Source organism: Mustela putorius, unplaced genomic scaffold (assembly GCF_011764305.1).
Source record: "Mustela putorius furo isolate JIRA1106 unplaced genomic scaffold, ASM1176430v1.1 tig00000596_pilon_pilon_pilon, whole genome shotgun sequence".
Lineage (NCBI taxonomy): Eukaryota > Metazoa > Chordata > Mammalia > Carnivora > Mustelidae > Mustela > Mustela putorius.
Genome location: NW_025421428.1, coordinates 9,483,957 through 9,509,414, shown reverse-complemented (window position 1 = coordinate 9,509,414; position 25,458 = coordinate 9,483,957). Strand labels below are relative to the sequence as shown.

The window sequence follows — 25,458 nt, the reverse complement described above, 5'->3', positions numbered from 1 at the left end:
GTTTTGGTGGGGGCTAGGGCCTTTCAGTCTCGCCCCAGTGACCCTGTGTACCCGTAGGCAAATCACGGCGTGAGGGGGTTCAGTGGCCTCAGCTGCCGGGGCAGCTCCCCCACGTCCTGTCTGCAGCGCCGTGGGCCCTCACTCCCCTGGAGTCTGTCTGAGTGCCACTTCCCTGTCTGCAGCCTGGGGCCATCCCCCACTTGTAGGCTGCTATCACCGCCAGATGAAATAATTCAGTTAAAAAAAAAAAAAAAAAAAGTCTCAGGAGGCACCTGGCTGCTCGGTCAGTAGAACATGCGACTCTGGACCTCATGTCATGAATTCAAACTTCACATTGGACGTAGAGTTTAGTTCCCCAAAAACAGGGCGGGGAGGTGCCTCGGTGACTCAGTTGGTTAAGCATTAGACTCTTGGTTTCGGCTCAGGTCATGATCTCAGGGTCGAGGGATCGAAGCCCCATGTCAGGCTCTGCCATGAGCGTGGAGTCTGCTTGAGTTTCTCTCCCTTTCCCTCTGCCCCTCCCCTGCTTGTGCACATTCTCTCTCTCGCTCTTTCACTCTCGAGTAAATAAATAAAATCTTTAAAACTCTCAGCCCAGTGATCTCCATTTTTGTCAGTGGCGACCCTGGGATATGAGCCCCCTTTCCTGTCCTATCACCCGTTTCCTGTCACTCCATCTCGGCCCAGACTTGGGGACCCAACCCTGCCTCGTTCGGACCACTGCCGAAATCTCTGCCCAAAGTGGGTGTTGAATTTCTGGTGGCTTCTTGCTTTACTTGACTCAACAAAGTTTCACCCCTCCCCCCTTGTCAGAGTCTGTGTGCACCCCATCTCCCACTCCCGTGCCCTGTGTTATACCTGGGGAGCCCCTCCCCACCCGGGTGGGCTTTGTGAACCTCCCTCCTCCCTGCCTGCTGCGTGGAGCTTGTGTGCCCACGCCCACTCTCAGGCTGTGAGAAGAACCTAAGACTGGAGAGGGACTGTGGCCTCTGTCCTGGCCGTGGTTCTGGAGGAACAGTAACTAAGTTTTTCTGCCGCCTGCGTTGTGTGCCAGGCACTAAGCCACGCAGAGCGTCATCTCCCCTTGTCCTCTCCACTATCCCAGGAGGCAGGCGCCAGGACTGGTCCTCGCCTCCACCTAAGGAAATGGGGCTTAGTGCGTTTCCATGGCTTTGCCAGGTCTAGCAAGGGGCAGGGATAGGATCAGAGTCCAGCCTGTTGGCAGCCAGAGCAGAGGGGCCATGGGGAGGCACCCCGGCTGCAGGTGGGTGCCGTGTGGCTGACTTCTCCCTCTGTGCAGGTCACCATCGGGATGCTTCTGCTCTCCGGAGACCCCTGCTTTAAGACGTGAGTGTGGGCGCAGGCTGGGAGGGTGCCACACAGGGACTCTTCCCTCCTCGGGGCTCTTGGCCTCCTGTCTTTGACCCCCGAACATGGGGCACCCCAATCACAGCCATCTGTCCTCCCAAGGCCACCGTCCACCGCCAAGTCCATCTCCATCCCGGGTCAGGACTCCTCCCTGCAGCTGACGCGCAAGGGCGGTGGGACCAGCAGTGGCACCCGGCCCCCCAAGACGAGGCCCACCATCCTCAACTCAGGTATCATTTTGCACCTGCCCTCCCTGCGCCTCCCCATGGCCCTCGTCTCCGTCTCCCCAGGTCCCAGTGGGGATGCTTACTGAGCACGGGTGGTGGGATGGTGTTTATGTCCATCAGTGCTTCCATGAGGCCCACGTCTGAGCCCTTCCCACAGGCAGGGCACCATGCTGGGCGCCAGGATCACAGCAGCACCCTTACCTTGAGGCTCCATCTTGCAGGAGAGACAGGAGTCAATCAAACAGTAAATAAGCCCATGTCACCTGCAGGTGGGACAGGAGCGGTGACTGGCACTGAAGAGCTGGCACTTGAGCTGAGCCTGAGCTGTGGGGCAGGGTTCCCGGCAGGGGGATGGTGTGCCGCCATGCCTGGCTGTCTTGCCTGTCTGGTCTCAGCATCCACCCCCACTGCCGACTAGAGGGGCAGCAGCAGCCCCTGCAGCCTGGGCTGCTGTGGAGCTGAGCCGAGTGCACGAGTGTGCCCTTGCCTGGCACACAGTTTGTATTTTGTATTCTCTGGGTATCTCCCAGCATTGGGTTTCTACTAAACTGTCATCATTATGAACATTATAAAAAATGCAGTGGAGACAGCATGGCGATTAGGGGGAGGAGATGGTCCAGGAGAAGGCTCCAGCCTCCCCCCCTCCCTCCCCGCCCCTGTACTCCATCCCTGGGGGTGGACTCAGCCCGGAGGCACAGTGCCCCCGAGCTGCTGAGCGAGCTGGGCGGCTCGCGCCACCCTAATTTGCACCACGAGAGCAATTAGAGAGACGCAGGGCCGCAGGCAAGGAGCTACCTTCCTAGGCATTGTGGGGTTTGAGCCCCCATATGCCTCTGTGACTGGTTTTCTAGCCCTCTCCTCCTGCAACCCCCGCCCCACCCTGTGGAGCACCTGTCTTGAGAAACCCTGTGCTTTGGGTGAGGACCCAGGCAGGCCTAGGGGCCAGCCTGGGGCCTGGTGTGTTCTTCTCTGAGGAGGGGGGTGGATGAGATGAGTTCTTCCTTCTTATGACCAGAAGTTGTGGGCAGGCAGCCACTCACGGGGCCCAGAGTGGACCACCCCAACACACACCAGGTCCCTTGCGCCTCCTGCTGGCGAGTGCTGGGAAGTTTGTTTTGAAGTTGGGCTTACGGGTGACTTGCGACAGGATGGTCGGCCGTTCTCCATTCCCCTTATTCGTTCCACACTGACCTAAGCTCATTCAAGCCTCAGGGCCTTTGCTTCCGCTGTTCCTTGGTTTGAAAGGCCCCTTTCCTGATGCCTTCTGTGGCTTGTTCCCTCCCATGAGGCCTCCCATTAAGGCCACCTCCTAGAAATCTTCCCTGATCCCAGACTGGGTCAAAGTGCACACTGCTGCCTGCTGTGTACCACTCATCTCATTTCAGGCATGGTTAATTGGGGGTCATTTTTCATTCAACACTCTCCCTTCCCGCTGGCCTGTGACACCCCACCTCCTATTTACAGCACTATGCAGAGGACGTCCTCACAGATATTTGTGGAATGAGCAGACCTGGGCTCCAGGGGTGGACTGTGGTGGGAGCAGGGCCTCTGGGTTTGTCTGTAAAGCGGGAAGCACCTAGCGTGCCCCCCTCTGCCCGCCGCCGACTGTGTGAGAGGCCATGTGTGGACGGCCAGGGCTGGCCCGCTGCTGAGCCCGCCTTCTCCCCGCTCTCCAGGGGTGCCAGAGGAACCCGAGCAGAACCTGTCCAGCCCGGAGGAGGTGTTCCACTCCGGCCACTCCCGCAACTCCAGCTATGCCAGCCAGCAGTCCAAAATCTCTGGTGAGTGCCCGCCTGGCCCCACACCCCCGGCCTTCCACACACCTTGCCGGCCCCCCACTAACGGGCCTCCCCGCATGCCCGCCAGGCTACAGCACGGAACACTCGCGCTCCTCCAGCCTCTCGGACCTGACGCACCGCCGCAACACGTCCACCAGCAGCAGCACCTCCGGCGGCCTTGGCATGACCGTGGAGGGCCCCGAGGGCAGCGAGCGCGAGCACCGGCCCCCTGAGAAGCCCCCGCGGCCGCCAAGGCCACATCTGTCCGATCGCTCATTCCGGTGAGCAGCGCTGCCTGGTGCTCCTGGAGAACAGGCCCCTCCTGGGCGCCCCCGGAACCTCCGCTTCTTCCCTGTAGCACGGGGACAACAGGGTCCCGCCTCAGAGGGTCGGATGGCGATGATTCAGCCGATGGGTGGACGCGAAGGGCACAGCCTGGGCCTGACAGACACGCGCTGTCGGGGGAGGCTTCGTGACCTACGTCCCCCGTTTACCTGTGGCGCGGCCTCTCAGAGGCTCAGGTCAGCTAACCTGTCAGGGCCTCCAAGTCCTCATCCACAAAACCTGGCCTCGGGTGAGGAGAGGGTTCCAAGAGCACGACAGGGAATAGGTTCTCACGTGCATGCAGAGCAGCCTGAGCTCTGTACGGGCTTACCATGGTCACCCTCGTACCTGTCGCCAGCTGGACTGCTGTGACTCTGCTCTGCCCCACCCCAGGAGGAAGAAGGACTCTGTGGAGAGCCACCCAACCTGGGTAGATGACACTCGGATTGACGCAGATGACATTGTGGAGAAGATCATGCAAAGCCAGGACTTCACGGACGGCAGCAACACTGAGGGTAAGCTGCCCACACAGGGAGGCCTGGGGGATGGTGCTGCCTGCTCCAGGGCCATCCCAGATGCCCCTGCCCCACTCAGCCTCTGTCTTCCCCCCTCTGTGTCCCCACAGACAGCAATCTCCGGCTGTTTGTGAGCCGCGACGGCTCCACCACACTGAGCGGCATCCAGCTGGCCAACAGGTAGGGGGCGCCGTTTGGGGATGGGTCCCTAGGGTGGCCATGGGGCTCGGTGCTGAGAGCCCAGGCATGGTAGACGCTGACCTGGCTTTGAATAGCTGTTCCTTCCAACACAGCATCACCTGGGAGCACTCACTCCTCTCTGGACCTCAGTTTCCCTGCTTGTCAAATGTCACGGACCACACCGTCTCCTCTAGAAACCTGGGACAGCAGCCTGGGGTTGGTTCTCAGGGTTCCAAGGGTAGCTTGGAAAGGGCTTAGCACAGGGCCCGGTGCACCGCCTGGGCTTTATCTGTCTTTATTTGGGACCTGCTTTTCCCTTCCTTCTGGATCTGGGAACTCCTAAACATGATGACGAGAACAACTCATTTAATTTACTGAATAAATATTTATTGAGCACCAGCCACACACCAAGCACTGAGCTAGGTGTGCTGGGGATACAGCAGTGAGCAACCCAGATTCGTGCCTGCGTGATATGTGGGTGTGGCGGCTGAAGCTGCTGCTTCCGCTAGAGTTTGTAGCGTGTCCACTGCCTCACTGAGTGAGTAGAGGAGCTGTGCCAAAGCCGTAACCCCCTGTTCCCCTGAAGCGGCCAGGAAAGTGCTCTTTAACATATAATGCTGGGAGCGTGGGGGGCTGGGGTGGTGGTGGTGTGGAGACTTGGCTGGGCAGGTCTGGGGCGCAGGGGCCCAACCTCCCCTCTGGTGCTGCTATGCTGACACCTGCTGGCCAAGGCTCAAAATTGCAACCACCCTCTCCCTGTGACTTCCTGGGCTGTCCCCCATGAGGTGGGCAAGAGGAAAACAGAGGACACCTCTTTGGAGCTTTACACACCCCTCCCTAGCCCCCTAAGACAGTGAGGAAACGGGTTCCGGGGATGGGAGAAACCAGTTTCATCAGGAGCAAGGTCTTAGCAGAGCTGCACACTGATCCCTGAATGTCCGTGACCCTGTGGGTGGGTCTGGCTTCAGCAGAAAGAAGAGCTGCCCAGCCTTCTGTCCTCTTGGTGAGCTTCATCATCCCTCTGCTGCCTCAGTTTCTTCATCTGTCAAACGGGGCAGGGTTCAGACTTTGCCTGCCAGGGTTGCCATGAGAATGGGTGCGGCACCATCTCTGTGTGAGCAGACACTGGTGCTCAGGACGGGCTCAGGCACAGCTTGCATCAGCTCTGAGATCCCACAGGCTTTAGTACTTGGCATCTGTGTTGCCCTGGGCAAGTGACTCGACTTCTCTGAGCCTCAGTTTACCCCTCTGTGAAGCAGGGCCAGTTGGTTCACGGGTCCGACTTGTGAAGTCGTTCCCAGGGCCTGTCCCAGAAGAGCAACAGGGAGGACAAGCTGACCTGGTTTTCTCCTCCCCTCCCCCACAGGGTCTCCTCTGGAGTCTATGAGCCTGTTGTGATTGAAAGCCATTGAGGAGCGGGTGTCCACGCTGGAGAAGGGCCCTGCCTCTGCGGGCATCCAAGCCCGCATCATTCCACGAGGGACCTTCCCCTTCGGATCGTCATCCGCGCCGCATCTCATCTGTGCCTCCTCCATGCACTCCAGCCCCGCATCATTCCATTGTCCTCCCATCCATCCCGGGACCCTCCTGGCCTGCCAGGCCCCGGGCACCACTGTGAATATTCTCCTCTGAACCACTAGGGGGCAGGACGGTGCAGGTCCGTGAAGCAGGTGGACCAAAGATGGCCAGGCCTGCCCCTCTGGAGACCAGACTGGCCCCTCGACGAGGACATGCAACAGCACCTACATGCAGGGATGCTTGTGGCCGAGGGGCCTCTCGCCCTGTGTCCCTGCTTACTCCGGGAGCATTGGCTTAGCCATGCCCCAGCAGGGCCTTGCTCCACTGCCCCCTCGCCCTTGGGAGGGCCAGTCCATCCCCAGAATCCCGCCACCATGGCCCTCTGACTGCTTAGTGCTTCAGCTCTTCCTTCCCCGTGTCCCTGAGGACCCGCTGGCGGCCTTCTTTTGGGAACCAAGACCTCAGACCCGTCCACACTCCAGATTGAGACCCCCGCCCCCAAAGAATGTTGTCCTGCTGCCCTGGCAGCCTGCACTTTGCACATGCTTGCCTCCAGCACAGCCCCACCGGCCCTTGTCTGCCTTTCCCTTGAGCCCTTCATAAGGGTTTCTGGGCACTGCCTGCTGTGCGGTCAGCGCCTGCCTCTAGCAGCCCGGCTGGAACGTGGCACTGCCTCTCCCCCCGGTTAGCTCCAGCTCAGGCGTGACACCCATGCTGAGCATTGATAGTGGCTCTTTTCTGCTCGGGGCTGGATCCTGAGCAGCTGGTTTCCTAGGAAGCCAGGGAAGGTGCCTCCCAAATCCTTGGAGGTCGGCAGTCAGGCTGGGCTGGGCTTGGCAAGCAAAGCCCCTTCTCTGTCCCTGCAGGGTCAGCTAGCCCAGGCTGGGGCTGATGCTGGAGAGGCAGGTGGGCTGGGACTGGACCAGCCTGGAGCTGGCTTCCTGGCCGGAAAAGCCTCAGCCCTCCTCTGGAAGCATCCCTCTCTCTGGGCTGGGGAGAGGCGGGGAGCAGTCTGGCCCTGCCCCCGCCCCTCGCTAAATTTCTGCCATGTCCCCCCCCCCCCCAGTCTTCCTTACTTGCTTGAAGGTGGGTTCTGACTGCCCACCAGTCCCTGGACAGACTTCCCTGCCACTCTGAAATTTCACTCATTTTGTGTGAACCCAGCGGGCTGGTGTTTACCTAGTCCTGTATCGGTTTTCTTTTTTTAAAGTTTGCCCGTCTTTTCCTTTTTTTTTTTTTAATTTTTAAATTTCACAGTTTGGTATTTTCTCCTCCCCCAGGTGAGGGAGGTGGTTCTGTTCCCTTCCATACCTGCTGGCTGGGTCCCAGCAGGGCTGGGGACCTGGATGGGGGGCCAGAATCCTGGCTCTCTCCCTGGAAGGGGTGTGGGTGCCAGGGGGGTGTCCTCCCCAGGCTGGGAGGGCTCCTTGCCCTTGTGCTCCAGCTGCCAAGAGTTGGAGCTGCTGTCTTGGAACCTCCTGGCCTTGGGAGCAGAGCATTTCTAGGATTCTTTGTTGTTGTTTTTAATCCCCTAACTCTTAGAAAATGAATGTGCGGAGCTGCCTGCTGAGACAGGGCAGAGCATTTGCTGTGGCTGGAGAAGGCTCTGCTTAGCCCTGCAGGTCCCTTCCTGCCTGGCAGGCATCTGGCACTTTAAAAGGGAGCTGGCCTTGCTGTTTCCAGATGAAGTGACCCCCAGAAGATGGGAGAGCACTCCTCCGCTTCTGTGTCTGCGTGACTTCAGCCCAGTGGGGAAGAGCATTCAGGGTGTATTTAGGATCTGGCTCAAAGTTCTGGACTTCAGACATAAAGCAGTTAGCTCTGGTGCTGTTGGGGAGTCCCCCAAACCAGGAACCCCAGTCCCACCCAAGGCATGGTCTGGGCTTGACAGTTCACCCCAGAAGGGACACAGAGCCTGCCACAGCTTCCCCTGCCAGGCCGTGGGCCAGGGTGACTGGACTGAGAATTTGACCACATCCAAATTAACACTAGCTGGAGCCAGAGTCCTGGAGCCCCAGCCTCATCCCCATGTGGGAGCCCTTTCTTTGACCTCTGGGTCCCTTCAAGCTCAGTGAATTCCCGCCAGGCCCACATAGCTCCTGGACTTAAAATTCTATATGTAGAGAAAGATAGACTATATTAGAGGTATTTTTGGAAAGGAATCAGTCTATGCAATGCCAGTTTGGAATCTTCTTGAAAGACAGTTTAACGTTTTTACTAGGAGATTTAAAGAAAATTAAAGTCTACAATATTTTTAGGTTACTTTTTTTCTGGTCCCCCCAAATGGACCACAGGGTGTGATCTGCCTGGATGGAGATCCGCCATGTTCTCCTCTCTTGAGCTGGGAAATGGGGGGGTGGGGGGTGAGGTGGGGTCTTGGTTTTGGTTTTTTGGGTTTTTTTGTTTTTGTTTTTGGTCTTTAAAAAAAAAAAAATTCCCCTCCTTTCTAACAGAATGTTGCCGCCACCACTACCCCTTTTTCAGAGGGCTGTGTTTGTATCTCTGTCCCGGCTTCTGTTGTAGAAAATCACATTGTAAGGGGGAAATCAGCCTAGTGTCAATGTCTTGATTCGGGAGAAAAAATTAAATGTTGCAGTTTTTGTTTGTTACGGCGTGTTGGGTTTTGTTTGTCTTACTGCATGGTCAGCATCAGAAGAAAGCCGGATGCTTGGGTTGACATCCGGGAATGGGGAAGGATACAGGTGGCCAGGGTCCTCCGTGTCCTGGCTGCCGTCACAATCATTACCACCTTTACTACTGCAGGTTCCCAGGGAGGAAACAGACCCAGAAGGGCAATTTCTTGCCACCCTTGCACCTACTTACGTAGCTGCTCTGGTCTCAGAGTGCAAGTTCTAAGCATGGAACTTTCCAGCAGTCAGCCTGAGACGAGTAACTGTCTCAGCCTCAGTTTCCTCAGCTGTAAATGGGCCTGTGGTTGAAAGAAGAAAGTGGATGTACAGCCTGGCACAGGACGTGCTGAGTTTGTTCCCAACTTTCAAGTCCCAGGCCACTACTGTCCCCAGATCTAAGCCTCTCCCTTCTGGCCCCCAACACTCTCAAGTTAGAGGGGAGCCAACAACTTTGCCAAGCTCAGAAAGGCAGAGTCAGCCTGGCCTTTAATTAGCTCAGAAGTGGCAGGAAGCCTCAGCGGCTGTGGACAGGCCAGAAGGGACCAGACCTCCAGGGCTCCTCCCTGCTGCAGCGTGGCATTGTCTGCACCCCTCCTCGGGGCGGACACCCACTCCTGGCCCCTTTAAACTCTGGAGGCTGAGTTTGAGTCTCTTCCTCTGTTCTGCACAGCACACCTGGGGAGGGGAAAGTTGGCTCCTGGCTGAGCCCAAAGTCTGTCGTGAGATGAGAGGGATGGCATTAAGCTGTAGGCCAAGAAGAATTGTTACTTTCAGCTTTGAGGAGTGCAGTCCCCGTAGAGACGGGTTCAGGTGACTCAAAGAGACATGCTGCCAGCAGGAGCAAGCCATTCCTGGTTCTAACGCATCTCTGCAAGTGTGTCTGCCCCTCCTGCACTCCCCATGTGGGAACTAGGGATACCGCTGTGACCGCAGACCCTATACCCATGGAGCTCACAGGCCAGATCAACAAGGAAATGAGCTAAGATGATGACAAGCGTTATCACAGAGACACTCTGGGGGCTGTGGATGGAGGAGGGAACCTCTGCCCAGCTATGAGAGGGCTTCCTTAGGATGTGTGGCATGCCAGTGAGACCTGATGGGTGAAGAGTAGCCAGCCCCGCAAGCTGTGGGAAGACTTCCAGACTGGGGAGGTGACCTGCATGGGGGGCCCTTCTGATGATCTGTCTGTGCTGCTCGCTGAGCTGCAGCGACACCCAGGGTTCAAAAGGCAGATGGTGAAGGAAGGGGCTGGGGGTTTACCCTGACCTCATCCCTGCAGTGAAGAGAAGACACTGGAAGGGTTCCCTAGGAAGCCAGGTGATGGTGAGGGGCGCTCCCCTCACAGCCAATGGGAGTCTTCCAAACCCTGAGGATCTGGGCCCGCGTCTCCATCCCCACCCCAGGTGGGCCAACAAACACTCTGCATCCCTATCGACAGACAAGTTGGGGCCTCGGTACTAGAAAGTATGGTCCGCGGGTTCCTATCAAGTCTTCACCTCTCTCGGAGCCTCATTTTCCCCATCTGAAACCCGGGACCTCTAACCATCCACGCCGTCTGGCTCTGCCTCCTGGGATATTTGGAGATGGACTTTTGCTTCTGGGGCGAGTCCGGCAGGACTGATGCACAAATGCCAGACAATCTAGGTCCCCATTCGATTCCATTCCCTAGGGAGAGTCGGGGAACAGCGCGACCCAGGATACCCTTGGAAACTACATTTCCCGGCATGCGAAGCGGGAGGCGGCACCCGCCTGTCTAGGGCCACGTAATCCCGGCCCGCCTAAAGACTACGACTCCCGGCGTGCCCTGCGGCCCAGGGCCTGAAGGGCCCGGATCCAGATCTGGCTGTGGCTTGCGGCTCGGGAGTGGGAACGCGGTAGAGATGGTGAGCTCTGGGCCGAGTGCTTGGGGGACTAGAGGGGGGCAGTCTGGGAGGGGGTCTTCCCGGGAGTCCGGGCTTAGGCACTGGGAGCCCGGATTGCTGTCTCGCGGGCGCACCGTAAGAATGAAAACGCCGTGGCCCGCACTCACCGAGCCTAGAAAGTGATACCGGGTCAGGCCTGTCTCCATCTGTTGAGTGAATGGGAAGCTAAGAGCGGAATCAGGCTGCGAGGCCACCCGCCAGTAGTGCACCCGAATGGGGAGTTCCTTCGTCTGTTGAGCCCTCCTTTCCTCCAGGCCACGGGGACAGACCAGGTGGTGGGACTCGGCCTCGTCGTCGTTAGCCTGATCATCTTCACCTACTACACGGCCTGGGTGATTCTCTTGGTATGTGTGCTCCCCCCAGTCCCCCGTGTCTGACTTTCGACCCCAGCATCATTTAAGCAGCTACTATGTACCAGACACTGTGTCAGGTGCTTTCCCCGCCCTCATCTCCCGATATCCCCAGAACAGCACTACGAGGACGATGGCAGAGGTGTCCCAGCTTATAGATGAGGAAGTTAAAGCTCAGGAAGAAGGGTGGGGCGGTACACCATGAAGCCCTGTTACTGATTCGCTTTTGCCTGTGCTTGGAGTTCTGGGCCTTCTGGGTTATCTTGCTGGCCCCCGGGCTTGATGAGTGCCCAGAGATCTTGTGAGGGCTTTTAGGATTTTTTTTTCCTTGTGGGAATCTTTGTTGATGACTGCTTAAGAAGTGCAGTGTGTTTGGAGGGCAAAAACTTGCAGAACTTTGGAGGAAATGTTAGTAAAGAAGACCTTGGAGCCTACTTGAAGATTTCTCCTGCACCTTTGCCCCCGTAGGGCTGTGAGTGCCTTAGGGCAAGGCCCTCGTCTTCTGTTCATTGCCAGGTCCCCCACACCACCTTAGGGCAGTCACCAGCAAGTGTTCAGTGAACAACTATTCAGTGAGTGAATGAAGGAAACCAACCAGAACACCCCAGATACCATCATCTTAACCAACTGAGCCACCCAGGCACCCTAGATACCATCATCTTAAAGCAGGCGCTGTCCCAGTGCTTTGACTGGGGGGGGGGGGGCATGTTTAGCGCCTGAGATGGAGGAAGGGCCATGTTTGGCCTTGAGGCGCTGGGCCAGGCACGGGGAACACTCACCAGAGCTCTGTCCTCCACACCAGCCATTCATCGATAGCCAGCATGTCATCCACAAGTACTTTCTGCCCCGAGCCTATGCTGTCACCATCCCCCTGGCCGTCGGCCTCTTGCTGCTCCTGTTTGTGGGTAAGTCATCTCTCCCTCCACCCCAGCAGGGTGTCTGGGAATCCCATCCCTGAACATGCTTCCACACCACAGCACTTGCAGTACACCTGCTTGAGGCCCCTGGCCCCCAGCTTACCCCCCAGGGTTTTCCTGTTCATCCTTCCAGGCTGCCAGTCAGTAGTAGCCTTTCTGGTCTTCCCCACACCTCAGGCTCATTAGTTTCAAATGGGATGGCCCTCATGGGGTGTCTCCCTTTTCCCCACTCCCTCCACCACCACCATCATCACTGTCACCTTTCACCCCCTTGTCATCACTGGCTCGTGATTTCTGCCCTTCTCTCTCTCTCCCAGCATTTATGTGTGGGCTTCTGTGGGGCAGGGACTGGGTCTTTGTCATTGTTAGTATGTTTTCAGCTCCTGGCCAGGCTGTGGCACTGAGTTGGTGCCCAAGAAAGTGGTTTGGATGAATCACTTGGATGACCGCGGGGTGGGGTGGGTGGGAGATGTCGAGTAGGCAGGTGGGTGGGTGGACAGGTGGACAGGTAGATGGGTCATTGAGTGGGTCTTGTGCCCTGTAGAGTCTAAAACACTAAGTGTAGCCGCTTGCCTGTGTGGGCCCCCCTTGGTGTTCGTTGAATGCACGGGGGTGGGTGTGTGACTTGCTGACTGACCAGGGAGGTGATCGTGGCCTTGGAGGGTGGTTGGGCAGGTGCTTGGCTCCGTGGGCACCTGCCCCGTCTGGCCTCCCAGCAGCCCCAAGCCCGGATCTTACTTGGCCTTTCTGGTCTGTGTATTCAGGAATGTTCATCACCTACGTGATGCTGAAGAACCGGAAGGTGACCAAAAAGGCTCAGTGAAGGCCCAGTGGGGCTGAGGCTGCCGGACCTTCTTGTGCCTCCCCTCCAGCGGTGGGAGTGCAGAGGACCCATCCAGGCACAGCAGCCCCCTCCAGCCTGGCCCCCATGGGGTGGAGCTGTTCCAGACCTACCACACAGGCCTGCTCCTTCCCAGCCCAGCATTCCAGACGCCAGGAGGGAGGATTACCTGGAAGCCTCCCCTTACCCTTTCTGGCTCAGGGCCTGGAAGATGCTGGTCATCCCCACCCACCTCACCTTCACGCTCCCGGTTGCCGTCTCCCCTGGGTTCTACCCTCTTGTTAACGTTTCCCTCCTGTTACCTGCTGATGTCGGACTTGGTAGGTTCTCAGGTAGCACGTGACCTTTCCCCACAGGTCCTGCTCCTCCTCGGGGGTGGCTTTCCCAGGTCTGACATAGCCCCAGGCCCTGCAAGGACTTTTGGACCTAGAATGCATAAGGGGAGGACTGACAGGCTCTGGGGTTACCAGCAGCCCTCAGGATCCATTAGGGTGGCCACAGTGGGCCCCCAGACCAACTGCCTAGCCCCCCCAGCCCTAGCGCCAGCCAGCTGGGAAGAGCTGAGCAATAAACGCTGGTGACGTGTTTGTCTCTGTGCCATCCCTGCCCGGGGAGCTGGGCTGCTCGGGGCCCAAGAGGGGCTGGTCTCAGGTCAGGAGACTCTGGTTCGCGCGGTGAGGGTGCCTCAGGTGCCTCCCAGATTGTTCCCGTGCTGGACCCAGGATAAAGTGGGAACTGAAACGGATGCGGCTCCGGCAGAGGCATGACAACATGCCACACACCACAACAGCCTCTACTGTGCCTGCCCTGCGCCAGCCCAGCTAGCATGCAGCATATTTTAGGGACCCTTGGGCCAGCCCCAGAAAGCCCAAGTTTGTTGTCTGTCTCTTGCACCCAGCAGCCCAACCTGGCGTGGCTCCGAGCATTGAGCTGGGGGAAACAGAGCAGGGCTGGCTCTCTGCTCAGGCTGACTGTTCTGGGGTAGGCCCAGCCCTGTCTCCCCAGCAGTCCCGCCATGCCCCCTGCCCTGTGCAGCCAGGTCTCTTGTCCACAGCACCCAGTTTAAGCCTCTGTCACGCCTTGCGTGATGTTCACTCTAGTTAGCAGAGACATCTCCCTCACACCTGCCGTGCCCTCACCTGTCCCATCCTCTTCCTGTCCTGCAGGCCAGGCTGAGCCGCCTGGGCTTTGGGTTCTGTCCTCTCCCCCTCCTATAGCAAGAGTGTCCTGTCTCTGATCGTCCCCCGCTCTCACAGAGACAACCTCTGCGTCTCACCAGCCCCCTCCTCGTGTTTCCTGAGCATGCCCCAGACCCCCACATAAAGGACCCTCCATCAACCCAGTAATTCCCTCTAGGTCTCTCCCCCTTGCCCCAAAATGGCCAAATTCCCAGAATATCCACACCCACTGCCCGCAGCTCCTTGCCATCGCTGTGTTCAGCCTCACTCCTGAGGGGCTGTGCCCACCTGGACCACCCATCCCCCTGGTGCACCTCAGATGCTCTCGGTGTCCGTGGGGTCTCATTCTCATATGGGGGGTGGGGCTCCTTGGAACTTGATCACAAGCCTTTTCTCCCCACACTTATCCTTAACCAGGCTCGCCTCCTGAGCCCCAGCGTATTGCCCGTGCACCAGTTAACCGCCATCGGGTGTCATAATGGCACCTCAAGTTCCTCCTGTCATGATCTGAATCCTCAGACTCCCCCTCCCCAGCTTCCTCTCCTACCCCCTTCCATGACTGGCACCATCCTGTGGCCCTAATCCCAGCCAGAAGCCTGGCACACATCGCTGACCTTGGCTTCCTCCTCCCAGCCCCCACCCACGTGACCCCAGGACCTGTCAATTCTCCCCTTTTCTCCCCTCCTCCCACCAGTCACCTTCCTGATGCAAAGGCACCATCCTCTGCCCTAAGTCACCAAAAGATTCCTCGACCCTCCCTCCCACCCCTCCAATGTGACTATACATGACAACCATGACCTTTTAAGGACATCGGAGCATCTTTCTCATACACATAAGAGAACCTGAATGCTTTTCACGTCTCACTCCAGCTCGACCTTTCATTTCCTGGGATTCTCTGGGGCCCTTTGCACACCCTACTCAAATGGGTTCTGCGTATATATACATACAAGACACCAGTTTGTGCCAGACACTGAGCCAAGAAAGGAGCCCAGCACAGTTCCTGCCCTCCTGGTGCTCCCTAGGATGGGGGAAAATTAATAAATAAATGAACAAGAGGATTTCTGACAGCGTTAAGTGTGATGAAGAAAAGAAAACAAGGTAATGTAATCAGGAGTGCAGGTACATTGGGATGTGTCGGTGACTCAGTTAAGCATCTGCCTTCTGCTCAGGTCATGATCCCAGGACCCTGGGACGGAGCCCCGAGCAAGCTCCCTGCTCAGCGGGAAGGCTGTTTCTCTCCCTCCACCACTACCCACCCCTCCATTTGTGTGCACGTGCACGCTCTCTCTCTATGTCAAATAAAATCTTTAAATTAAAAAAAAGAACGAGGGGACACTGAGTCTGGCAAGGTGACAAGAAAGAATAGGTCAAAGGAGAGCCTAGGGGAAAGGCTTTCAAGCAATGGGAAGGGGGCCTGTAAAAGCCCCAGGTGTGAAAGAATTTTATGCCTAGGGACCAGCAGGGCATCTCCTTGTGGCTGTCTGGTGGGGGTAGGCAGAGTGGTTTGAGATGGGCCTGGGGCCATAGTGAGTGGTATGGATTTTGTTCCAGGGCCTAGGGAAGCCACTGGAGGCTTTAAGCATGAGAGTGACATCATCTGATTTATGCTTTTAAAAGATCACGCTGGCAGCTGTGTTCCTCCCTCTCACTCACCGCTGAATCTCCGGGGCCTAGAGCTGCTCCTGCCCATAGTGAGTGATCAAAATAGGCCTTGAATGAATGCATGCCCCGGACTTCCTGTGTGACCTGGAGGTACTCACTTCTCTCTCTGGACCTTAGTTTCCTCACCCGAGGGACAGTCGGTGGGAATTTCACGCCAGAGTGGGTGGGCGGGACTTGGATTTAGGTTTCCCGCCTCCCCAGGCGGCCTCGAGACCCGAGCCCGCCCCGAGACCCGAGCCCTCCACTAGAGGAGACGGACTGCGGGGGGGTCATCCCTCTGGGGGACCCTAAGCGACGCGCGGCGGCCCCACCCCGTCCTGGACCGCGGTCTGAAGGATGCTGCAGCCCCGGGGGCGGGACCCGCAGGCGATGGCCGGCGCCTCCCGCGCGGATTGGGTGCAGCCGTGACCGGCACCGCGCTATTGGTCGGTCCGGAAGCAGGGGCGGGGACTGGCTCCTGCAGCGCGGCGACCGGGACGCGGCCGGAGCCCGGGAAGCTGCTGCGGGGTGATGGCCGCACCGAGCCCGGGGCCCCACGAGGTAGGTGCGGACCCAAGAGAGGACAGAAAAGGGAAGGGTTGTGGGACAGGACCCAGGCCTCCGTTCCCCGTGCAGCGCGGACACACCCCCATCCAAGCCCTGGAGGGGTCCAGCACTGGGCGGGGACCAGGACACGCCCCACACGGGGCCGCAGGTATGGAGGGGGAAGTCTGGCGGGTGTCCCCAGAGAACTTCCTCGGTTTTCTCATCGCGGGGGAAAAAGCTCCTCCTTCCTAGGGCTGTTAGCTAGTCAAGCTCTCGGCCAGTGCTGGGCACATGGTGGGTGCTCACTACTAATGGGTCAGCGGCTGTGAGCTCAGCTTCGAGCTGACCCTCCGCTCAGCCAGGAGGAACTCCGCATAGATGAGTGAAACCGAGTCCCTGGCGTCACAGCTCCTACTATCAAGGGTTCCTGTGCCTGGAGCAAATATCAAACTGCCACCACGAAGGAGTTACTAGAGTTGTCATTTTACAGATGAGAAAAGGAGATGCAGAAAGGTTAGGTGACTTACCTAAGATCATACAGCTGGTGAGAGACAGGTTTGGCTGCGGAAAGCATTCTCTACCTACTGATAATAATTATCTCCTGGGTGCTGATTGCACACCAGGCACTGCATGGCCCATCACAACACCCAGTGAGGTGGGGGTAGCAGCATTATCCCTGTTTGACAACAGAGGAAACTGAGGCAGAGAGCGATAATAGGAGGGCTCACAGGTACTGCGGGTGGGACTCAAACCTGGGTCTTTCCCCTCTGGGATGCTTCCATGTGCTCATTTCTCCTTGTGCCTCTGCCACCAGGTCCTGGCCCCCTCCCCAGAGGCTGGATGCAGAGCAGCCACCTCGACATCTGGCCGCCGTGGCCTCCTCTGGCGCCTCCGAGACAAGCAGGCTCGCCGAGGCCTGTTTGAGATTGGCCCGGGGCATGAGCTGCACCAGCTGACATGCATGATGCAAGCAGGGCTGTGGGCTGCCACCCAGGTCTCCATGGACCACCCGCCCACCGTGAGTGGCCCATCTGTGTCCCTTCCTCCCCGGTACTGAGGGCAAGACCACTTGGGGGCCAGGTCCTGCCCATACTGCAGGGTCGGGGATCAGAGAGGGCTATACGAGGAGGAAATCAGGGGCTCAGTTCAGGGGGAGAGGGACATGCTGGGGTGGGGGCTGAGACCAGAGAGCCGCAAAGTGCAGTCTGTACTAGGGATGTGAGGAACCCCTTCACCCAGGTGGTTGTTGTGTGACTCTAGATGGTCCTCTGCTTCTTTGGGCCTCAGTGTCCCCATCTGTATAATGGATGTGGGGTGGATATTGTACTCCATGGTCTCTGATGCCCTCCTGGCTTTGCTAGGGTGCACGGCTGAGAAAGGACCCCACCCCCATCCCGCCAGCCTGGCCCATCCTCCCGGAGCTCAGGGCTGGGGCCAGGCTGGCTCAGCAGAAAGGGTCACCCGACTGCAGTCTCAGCAGCTGGACAGGCCAGGGCGAGCATGTGTGTTTTTGTGTGTGTGCACACATGTGCACAGTGTACAGCATGACCGCATCCCACAGGCCAAGTCCTGGCACAGGGAACTAGAGGTCCAAGAAGAGTGTAGGAGCCTGGGTGGGGGGAGGAAGGGGGACAGTCTTCTAAATTTCGTCACCTGCCTAACAATCTTCCATGGCTCCCCAGTACTCAGCACGGCCTCAGGATCCTGCTGGCTCGAGTCCAAGAGCCAACTGTCCAGCTGCATTCACACGCCCTCCCTCCCTTAATTATTTCAACCACTTGAGCTCTCCTGCCCTTCTGGTGACCACCAATGCTGTTCCCCCTGCTGTGAACATCATGCTCTTCCTCTCCACCCCCTTTCAGATTTCAGCTTAGAGGTCACCTCCCCCGGGAAGCCTTCTCTGATCCTGCCCTTCTCACACTGAATCAGGCAGGTCCCTTGGCTTTAAGGCCATCCCCTTTCACTGGGATGGCTTTACTTGGCCAACAGGTACTTCTCGGTGAATGGACAAAGCTCTGAGTTCTGGTCTCTGTTTGCTGGAGCAATCACATTGAGGGAAGGGGGTGAGGCCAGGGGCAGGACTCTTGGAGATCCTGGAGCTGGCAGTGTGGGGCTAAGACTTGACCTGAGCCCCTCCACCCCTCCCTGTAGGGACCGCCTACTGAGGAGGATTTCTCTGAGGTCCTGACCCAGGTCCACGAGGTAGGAAGCCCAAGACTGCTGCATGGGGTGGGGTGTGTCCTGGTCTTCCTTCTCTGTTGTCCTCAGTTTCCCCATCCGTGTAATGGGTGGGCTGGCTTGCCTCAGGTCTTTGCAGAAAGAGTGTGGTTACCCTGATCCTCCCACGCCAGGGCCTACAGCACACACCTGGGCCCCTGTGGACACTGCTGGGGCTGCTCTTCCTCTCCTACAGGGCTTCGAGCTGGGCACCCTGGCTGGCCCCGCCTTCGCCTGGCTGCGCCACTCCCTAGGCCTGGCTGAGGAGGACTATCAGGCAGCCCTAGGCCCCGGCGGCCCCTACCTGCAGTTCCTCAGCACCTCCAAGAGCAAGGCCAGCTTCTTCCTGTCGTGAGCTGGCAGCAGGGGTGGGGAAGGGGTGGGAGTGGTGTCCCTGGGTGGAGGGAACGGGAATGGGTGGAAAGGAAATGGAATGGCCAGGTCAGGGACGGTCAGGGCCAGCTAGAGGTCAGGTGGAGGAGAGTGAGGGCGGGGGGTGACCGGGGCGAGGTGAGGGCCGGCGGGAAGGCCTCAAGCCCAGACAAGGGGAGACAGATCCGCACTCCGGCAGAGGGCCCAACGGGGCCGCTCCAGCCCTGCCTGACCAGTGACCTCTTTCTCCGCCCCACAGCCACGACCAGCGCTTCTTCCTGAAGACCCAGCGGCGTCGGGAGGTGCGGGCGCTGCTCGCCCACCTGCCCCGCTACGTGCAGCATCTGCAGAGGCACCCACACTCGCTCCTTGCCCGGTTGCTGGGTACGACTGGCCGGGGACCGGGGACTGCGGGACGGAGGAAGGGGGGGGGGTGGGGAGCGCAGAAGACCGAGAGCGAGCTGGGGAGGGGGCCAAGGAGTGGGGCGGCTCCCAGGATGGGGGGCGTTGGGGACCTGAGCCGGAGCCTGGGCGGGCGGGTCCGGCGGCTGGTCGCGTGGGTCGGGCTGCGAGCAGAGTTCCATGGGGGGGCGTGTCCTAGACGTGGGGGGAGAGGAAAGGCGGGCTCGGTGGGCGCTCGCCGAGCCCTGGGGCGGGGCCTCCCGAAGGGGGCGGGGTCAGATCGCCCAGTACCGCGGGCGGGAGGGCATATGGGTGGGGTGGCGCCTGAGGACCGCGCCTCTCTGGGGCTGCCTAGAGCCGGGGGCCAGTCGGGACATCCACCCTAGCTAGGGCAGAGGTCCGGGGGCGCGGCCTGGAGGGGAGGGCTCGGGAGACGCGGGACCTCGAGGAGGAGGCGTGGCCCGGAGTTGGGCCTAGGGCGGGATGGACCAGGGGTTGTCGAGTTGGGGGCCCCTGACCTGGCGCCCTCTCCCCTTCCAGGAGTGCACAGTCTGCGGGTGGCACGGGGAAAGAAGGTGGGTGAGGCCGAGGCGAGGGGGCCGGGCTAGAGGGGGCGGCTGGAGGGTGAGATCCTGTCGTCCCTCACTCCCTACCCCCACCCCCAGGAATTCTTCATCATCATGCTGAGCGTCTTCTACCCCGCCGGTCGCATCTCCGAGAGGCGAGTCCCCTCACAGGGCCCCGGCCCCAGGCGGGGTGTGCCACCTGAAGCACCCATTCTCACTAGCCGATGCGAAGCTGGGGCCCAGGGAGAAGATGGGAGGCACATCCCCGAGATCTCCCAGGGGGTCGGAGACAGAGATAGGCACGACCAGCGTCCCTTGAGCACTTGGGGAGTCTGCATTTATTGCCTACTTTATTCCCAGAACAACTCTGAGGGGCAGGGGTGGTTATCATCCCTGTTTTGTAGATGAGAAGCTGAGGAGGGGGAGGCCCACACCACTACTACGTGAGGAGCAAAGATTCAAACCCTCTGCCTCCTCGGAGGACTTCCTACAAGCCCTTCTGGGGCTGCAGTCTAGGCTTGGACCTCCTGTCGGGGACACTTCTAGGGATGACAAGGTGCAGAGAGACAGGCGCAGGCGGGGATAAAGCCTGGACTGGGCTTCCAAAAGCCTGAGTTCAAATCTCAGCTCTGCCCTATACTTACTGTGTGGTCTTGGGCAAGTCAAAGAAGTTCTCTGAGCCTTTTTCTTCATCTCTGACGTGGGGACAATAATGGAATGGCTTGTGCTGAGGGTTCAAACATCCACCCAGCAGAAGCTCTTGTTTCTTGGTTCCCCCTCTGTGTCAGTCTGTCTAATGCTGAATTGTTGCCCCCTTTCTGTCACCCCCCACACTCACAGGTATGACATAAAGGGCTGTGAGGTGAGCCGATGGGTGGAGCCAGCCCCCGAGGGTAGCCCCCTTGTCCTGGTGCTGAAGGACCTCAACTTTCAAGGCAAGACCATCGACCTGGGTGAGCCATGGAGACAGTCTGTGCCTTCTTTTCCTCCATTCAGGGTCAAGTGAGAAGGGTGTCCCCGGCCCTGCCCTCTGCCTGATCCATTTAGAGCTGGGATTCTAGAGTCAGACAGAGCAGGGTTCAAATCCTGCCTCCACGCTGTATGAGCTAGACAACCAGGGCAAATCGTGGAGGGGTTTCCTCATCTGTGAAATGGGACCGTTAATGACACCTGCCCTCTTGGGTCAGAGATGTGTGGAGCCCTCAGCACCTTGCCTGACACATGAGGAGCACTCAGGTGGGGGCACTGATGCTCCCGCAGGGCCCCAGCGGAGCTGGCTCCTCCACCAGATGGAACTGGACACCGCCTTCCTCCGGGAGCTCAACGTGCTCGATTACAGCCTCCTGATGGCCTTCCAGCATCTCCACGAGGATGAGAGAGGCAGCCTCCTCTTCCGCACGGTCAGGTGGGCCCCCCTACAGGGGCGAGGGCAAGAATGAGGTGATGAGAGCAGGAGAGAGATGGGTGATGGGGGGAGGGGAGACCGCACAAAGGCTTAGAGACTGGAAAGTGCGTGCGTGTGTGTGGAGAAGGAAGAGTAGAGGGCTGGAGAAGCCTGGTTGGCAAGGCTGGTGGGCATGTGTGGACTGCACAGGACCGAGCCAGGGAGATCCAGCTGGACAAGGGCTTCAGTGCTGGTGTAAAGAATCTGCCCAAGAAAAGGATTCTTTTCTTGGTGTAAAGAATTCTCCCCATCCTGAAGGGGATGTGGAGCCACTGAAGGTTTCACAGCAGTTTTCAGACCTATTTAATTCCTACTTTAGAAAGAGCCCTTTATTAATAAAATGAGAGGTTTTATTTATTTATTTGAGAGAGAAAGAGCACAAGCAGGGGGAGGGGCTATGGGCTCAGCCCCTGCTGAGCGTGGAGCTCTGTCTCAGGACCCTGAGATCATGACCTGTACTGCAGTCAGATGCTTAACCAGCTGAGTCACCCAGGCACCCAACAAAGCCCTTGACCTTTAAACCAGTCTTTCCACTTCTAGAACCCTAAGGGCATCACCATTAGCTCCACCATCATGTTGTCCCCTGCTTTATAGTAGTATCTGTTGCTCTTTGCATGCTGACCACGAACCTCATTAAGGTGGGCTCATTCCCATTTTAGAGATGTGAAAACTGAGGCTCAGAGAGGGTAAGTGAGGAGGCAGAATGGCTCCTGAGGATTCATGTTAGTATTTGGTTAGTTACTTGGATTTCTGTCCTCCAAGGCTGAACAGAATAAAGTAGGGGTTAAGGAAGGCACATTAAGGAAAGAAGTCCAATCATCTGGTGGGTGGAAAAGTGAAAAGTGACATCCTCTCACCCAGCCCCCCAACCCACCCTTTGGAGATGGGTGAGGTGTGGGCTGAATCCAGGTTATGGGCTCCCCACATATTGGCTGGACACATCCTGACCAGAGGGTGGAATCCTGCCTTGGGTCTCAGACACGCACCCCTCCCCGCTGCCCCCCAAGGTCTGACTATCCAAGCTAGGTCAGCTTCTCCTTTGCTCCCTCTATCCCCAGCTGATGCTTAGATTTCGGTCATCTTTCAGCCAGTAAGCCCCAGTTCGCTGATAATGGCTGCTGTCATATTGAAATATGCTGGCTGGTAAGTGCCCACTGCCCCAGGCCCACGCCTACCAGTTCCCAGCCCCTCTTTCAGGATAAACTTTCGCCTCCCACCCCCCATCCCCAAGGCGCACCGCAAAGAGCATCCGTGTTTTGCCCAGGCACCCAGACCACTGGGTTCTGATTGGTCGATGTCTGGGCAGGGCTTGTCTCTCATTGGCTTATTTGTCTCAGCGACACTTCCCCAACTCCCCTCCACCTCCCAGAGGACAAAATTAGGGAATTGAACCTGCTTCTGGCTGGGACTGGGGCCCAGCCAAAAGCGGCTTCCAATTTGGGATACATTTAGAAGGCAAACCGCCCCCTCACACCATCTATAAACTGGGGCTGAACCTTGTTCACACAGTTTCAGCTCTGCCTCCCTGAAACCTCCAGGGTTGGACGACCCCAAACAGAAGTTTAGGAAACACCCCAATACCAGACTTAGCCAAAGTCATATGGTAGGTAAATGAGGAGCCAGTGTCTGTGTGACCCAAAAGTCCTAGAGCGCCACCACCCAACAGAAATGCAATGCGAGGGGCGGGGTGAGGGGCTTAGCCGGTTAGATGGCTGCCTTTCGCTGCGGATCTTGATCTTGGCATCCCGAGATGGAGCCCTGCGGGGGAGGCGGGGGGCCGGGGGCGGGCTCCCTGCTCTGTGGGGAGTCTGCTTCTCCTTCCCCTCTGTGCGTGCTCTCTCTCTCAAATAAATAAATTTTGAAAAGAAAGAATGTAATGTGAGTCACACATGTGGTTTTAAATTTTCTTTAAAAATTTAGCCTCTTTAGAAAAGTAAACAGAAACAGGTAAAGATAATTAAAATATATATATATTTGTTATTCAACACACCCCCAATTTTTATCATTTCGTCGTCAAATCAATATAAACCATTATGAGGTGTTTTACACTCTTTTTCTCATCCTGTCTTGGGAATTCAGCATGTATTTAACACTTAACAGCGCACCTCAGTTGGGACTGGCCACATTTAAAGGCTTCGTGGCCGCATGTGGATAGTGGCTACGGAATGAACAGCTCTAGTCCGTCGTCTACACCTTACTCAGCCTCCCAGTTTATCTGACGTCACAGGCCTGGCACCCAGGAGTTGTGGGAATGAACAGAGGAAGAGCAGGGACAGCGCAGAATGCTGCCTGGGCGCCCCGTGGCTGCTGGGGCCCCCTGGAGGAGGCAGTAGCCTCACTCTCCTGTCGGCCGCCAGGTCTGTGCGAGGGGTACAAAGCCCGGAGGAGCCGGGATCCCAGAACCGCCGGCTGCTGCCTGACTCCCCCAACGCCTTACACATCCTGGACGGGCCGGAGCAACGCTATTTCCTGGGCCTCGTGGATCTGGCCACGGTCTATGGGCTCCGCAAGAGGCTGGAGCACCTATGGAAGACGCTGCGCTACCCGGGCCGGACCTTCTCTACCGTCAGCCCCGCTCGCTACGCCCGTCGCCTCTGCCAGTGGGTGGAGGCACATACCGAGTGACCCGCGCTCGCGGCTCTCCGCATCTGGACAATGGGCGCATGCCAGGAACCAGCGTTGGGCTCCCCTCGCCTGCCGTTCCGCCTTTGGCCTCCAGAGGGCAGTATCCCCCTAACTAATACCATGACAACACAGCCTCACTTGGTGGCGATGCCGTGTTGGTCTTGTGCCAGGGACTCTCCTACGTTAGCTCATTTAACCCTCAAAAAAAAAAAAAAAAAAAAAAAAAAAAAAAAAAAAAAAAGCTATTATTCTCTTTTTACAGACCATGAAATGGAGGCTCAGGGGGTGAAGGGACTGAGCAAGATCATTCAGCAATAAATGCTGGAACCAGGACTCGACTCTGCCTTTTGGACTCAGGAGCCTGTATTCTTACCCACCAGCTCCCTCAGCCCTGGCCTCCTGCTTTGGGGTAGGGGGCAAGGCTGAAGGCTCCAGCCAAGCGCCTTTGTCGTCCAGATGGGGAAATTGAGGCCCAGAGACTTTAAGGGGCTTGCTATTGGGTAAGTGGAAAGACCTGCCCAAGCACCCAGCCCTCCTCCTTACCTACTGCTCACTGGTTTCCCTTTGGGGTGTTCCCCCTCGGTCCTGCACAAGGGATGCAGGTGGGAGAAGGGGGGAGGATTGAGGGGCCGGCATCTCTAGAAGACACTGTGTTGAGGCCGACCATTGAACTTGAGTAAGCTCTTCCCTATACCGGGAGTCATTTTTCTCATCTGTGAAGTGGGAGTAGGGGTCAGACCAAGGGTATGGCAGCATGGAAATTAGCAGGAGCAAAGAAACTCAGTACGTGCATGGCCTCTGATCATTCCTTCTCCTTCCTCCAGGAAACTCCAGTCTGGCCTCTGACCCTGGTCCAATCCCACCATACCCAAGTAGGCCTTTCCTCTAGAGCTGCTCTGGGGCCCGAGTGTTTGTGACCAGGGCAAGGTGCTAAACCTCTCTGTGCCTCAGTGGTTTAATCTGTACAATAGGAAGGATGAAAATGACTTCATTAACTCATTAAATATTTATTGAGCTCCTATCATGTGACAGGCCCTCTCCTGGGTGATGGGAACCGGGGGTGGGGCAAGATTCGCAGATTCCACCTTCACAGAGCCTGGGGAGAGAGAGCGACAGAAGCAGCCTGATGTGACCCAGCCTCATGAAGGAGCCTGGGGGCACTATGCTGAGGGAAGGGGCCTCCCCCTAATAACTGGATGAAGGTGGGGCTCTATCTTCTTGACTGAGACCAGAAGAGTCAGATGCAGCCCTGGGAGGGTCTGCCATGGCAGACCACGGCAAAGGTCTGGGGTGACAGAGAGCCTGATACTTGAGAGAAAGAAACATTTCACTGTGGCCGGAGTTTGGAGTAGGAGGGACAATGTGGTGGGTAGGGGGGATGTTGTGCGTCAATAGCTGACCCCCAGGACAGGAACCGGATCTTGGGAGAGCCATTCAGCTAATACCAAACATTGCCAGTCCATTAGCCTTCAGAGAAAATGAGGCAAAATGGAGGGCGGGGAGGGAGCGGGCAGGCACTGGCGTGGGGGCTCCTGGAATATGTATACAATTGACCTCACCCCTAGTGGTCTGGGTGACCTTGGATGATTATTCAAGCTCTCCGTACTGGCCCAAGTCACAGAGAATTTCTTGTTTTGGCTCAGCAGGAAGTTGACACATTAGAGGCCATCAGTCAGGAGGTGGGTGCGTTGAGGAAGCACAGTAGCGGTAGGGCTGCACAGCAGGAAACGGGGGGTTTGGCCATACGTGGGCCCAGGCTCTGGACCCGGCAGGACTGAGTCAGAGCCTTTAAGTCCTGCACTCACAGATAAGGATGGTTCAGCCCCTCACCTACCTGGGGTCTCTGGCAAGGGCCTGAGCCAGAGCTTGAGGCTGGAGGGGAATGTGAGTTATCCAA

The 25,458-nt window shown here is 57.8% G+C and overlaps 3 protein-coding genes across 3 annotated transcripts in view; all 3 read left to right on the top strand.

Moving 5' to 3' along the window:
• The window catches only part of FAM102A (family with sequence similarity 102 member A), a 33,801-nt gene extending 25,282 nt beyond the window's left edge, over positions 1-8,519 (top strand). Inside the window, exons 5-11 of the mRNA XM_004757235.2 lie at positions 1,301-1,347; positions 1,471-1,598; positions 3,272-3,376; positions 3,462-3,654; positions 4,091-4,212; positions 4,323-4,392; positions 5,759-8,519. Coding sequence (XP_004757292.1) covers positions 1,301-1,347; positions 1,471-1,598; positions 3,272-3,376; positions 3,462-3,654; positions 4,091-4,212; positions 4,323-4,392; positions 5,759-5,804 — 711 coding nt within the window. The 3' untranslated portion in view covers positions 5,805-8,519. The remainder of the gene's footprint in view (positions 1-1,300; positions 1,348-1,470; positions 1,599-3,271; positions 3,377-3,461; positions 3,655-4,090; positions 4,213-4,322; positions 4,393-5,758) is intronic.
• Positions 8,520-10,296: 1,777 nt separating this feature from the next.
• DPM2 (dolichyl-phosphate mannosyltransferase subunit 2, regulatory) lies at positions 10,297-13,157 on the top strand. The gene is made up of 4 exons (XM_004757236.3): positions 10,297-10,423; positions 10,717-10,806; positions 11,615-11,717; positions 12,494-13,157. Exons 1-4 carry the CDS (start codon positions 10,421-10,423, stop codon positions 12,550-12,552), a joined length of 255 nt encoding a protein of 84 aa, XP_004757293.1. The 5' UTR covers positions 10,297-10,420; the 3' UTR covers positions 12,553-13,157.
• Positions 13,158-15,022: 1,865 nt separating this feature from the next.
• Positions 15,023-23,894, top strand: PIP5KL1 (phosphatidylinositol-4-phosphate 5-kinase like 1). Its single transcript, XM_004757238.3, has 10 exons — positions 15,023-15,950; positions 16,750-16,953; positions 18,087-18,137; positions 18,349-18,503; positions 18,784-18,908; positions 19,467-19,501; positions 19,592-19,647; positions 20,333-20,445; positions 20,753-20,897; positions 23,294-23,894. Exons 1-10 carry the CDS (start codon positions 15,921-15,923, stop codon positions 23,559-23,561), a joined length of 1,182 nt encoding a protein of 393 aa, XP_004757295.1. The 5' UTR covers positions 15,023-15,920; the 3' UTR covers positions 23,562-23,894.
• Positions 23,895-25,458: the final 1,564 nt, after the last annotated feature.

Coding starts and splice junctions, on each gene's coding strand:
- DPM2 (XM_004757236.3), top strand. Junction 10,807..11,614: donor CGGCCTGGGTGATTCTCTTG/GTATGTGTGCTC, acceptor CCTCCACACCAG/CCATTCATCGATAGCCAGCA. Junction 11,718..12,493: donor CTTGCTGCTCCTGTTTGTGG/GTAAGTCATCTC, acceptor CTGTGTATTCAG/GAATGTTCATCACCTACGTG.
- PIP5KL1 (XM_004757238.3), top strand. CDS start 15,921: ATGGCCGCACCGAGCCCGGGGCCCCACGAG. Junction 18,138..18,348: donor TCCTGACCCAGGTCCACGAG/GTAGGAAGCCCA, acceptor CCTCTCCTACAG/GGCTTCGAGCTGGGCACCCT. Junction 20,446..20,752: donor AGGCAAGACCATCGACCTGG/GTGAGCCATGGA, acceptor ATGCTCCCGCAG/GGCCCCAGCGGAGCTGGCTC.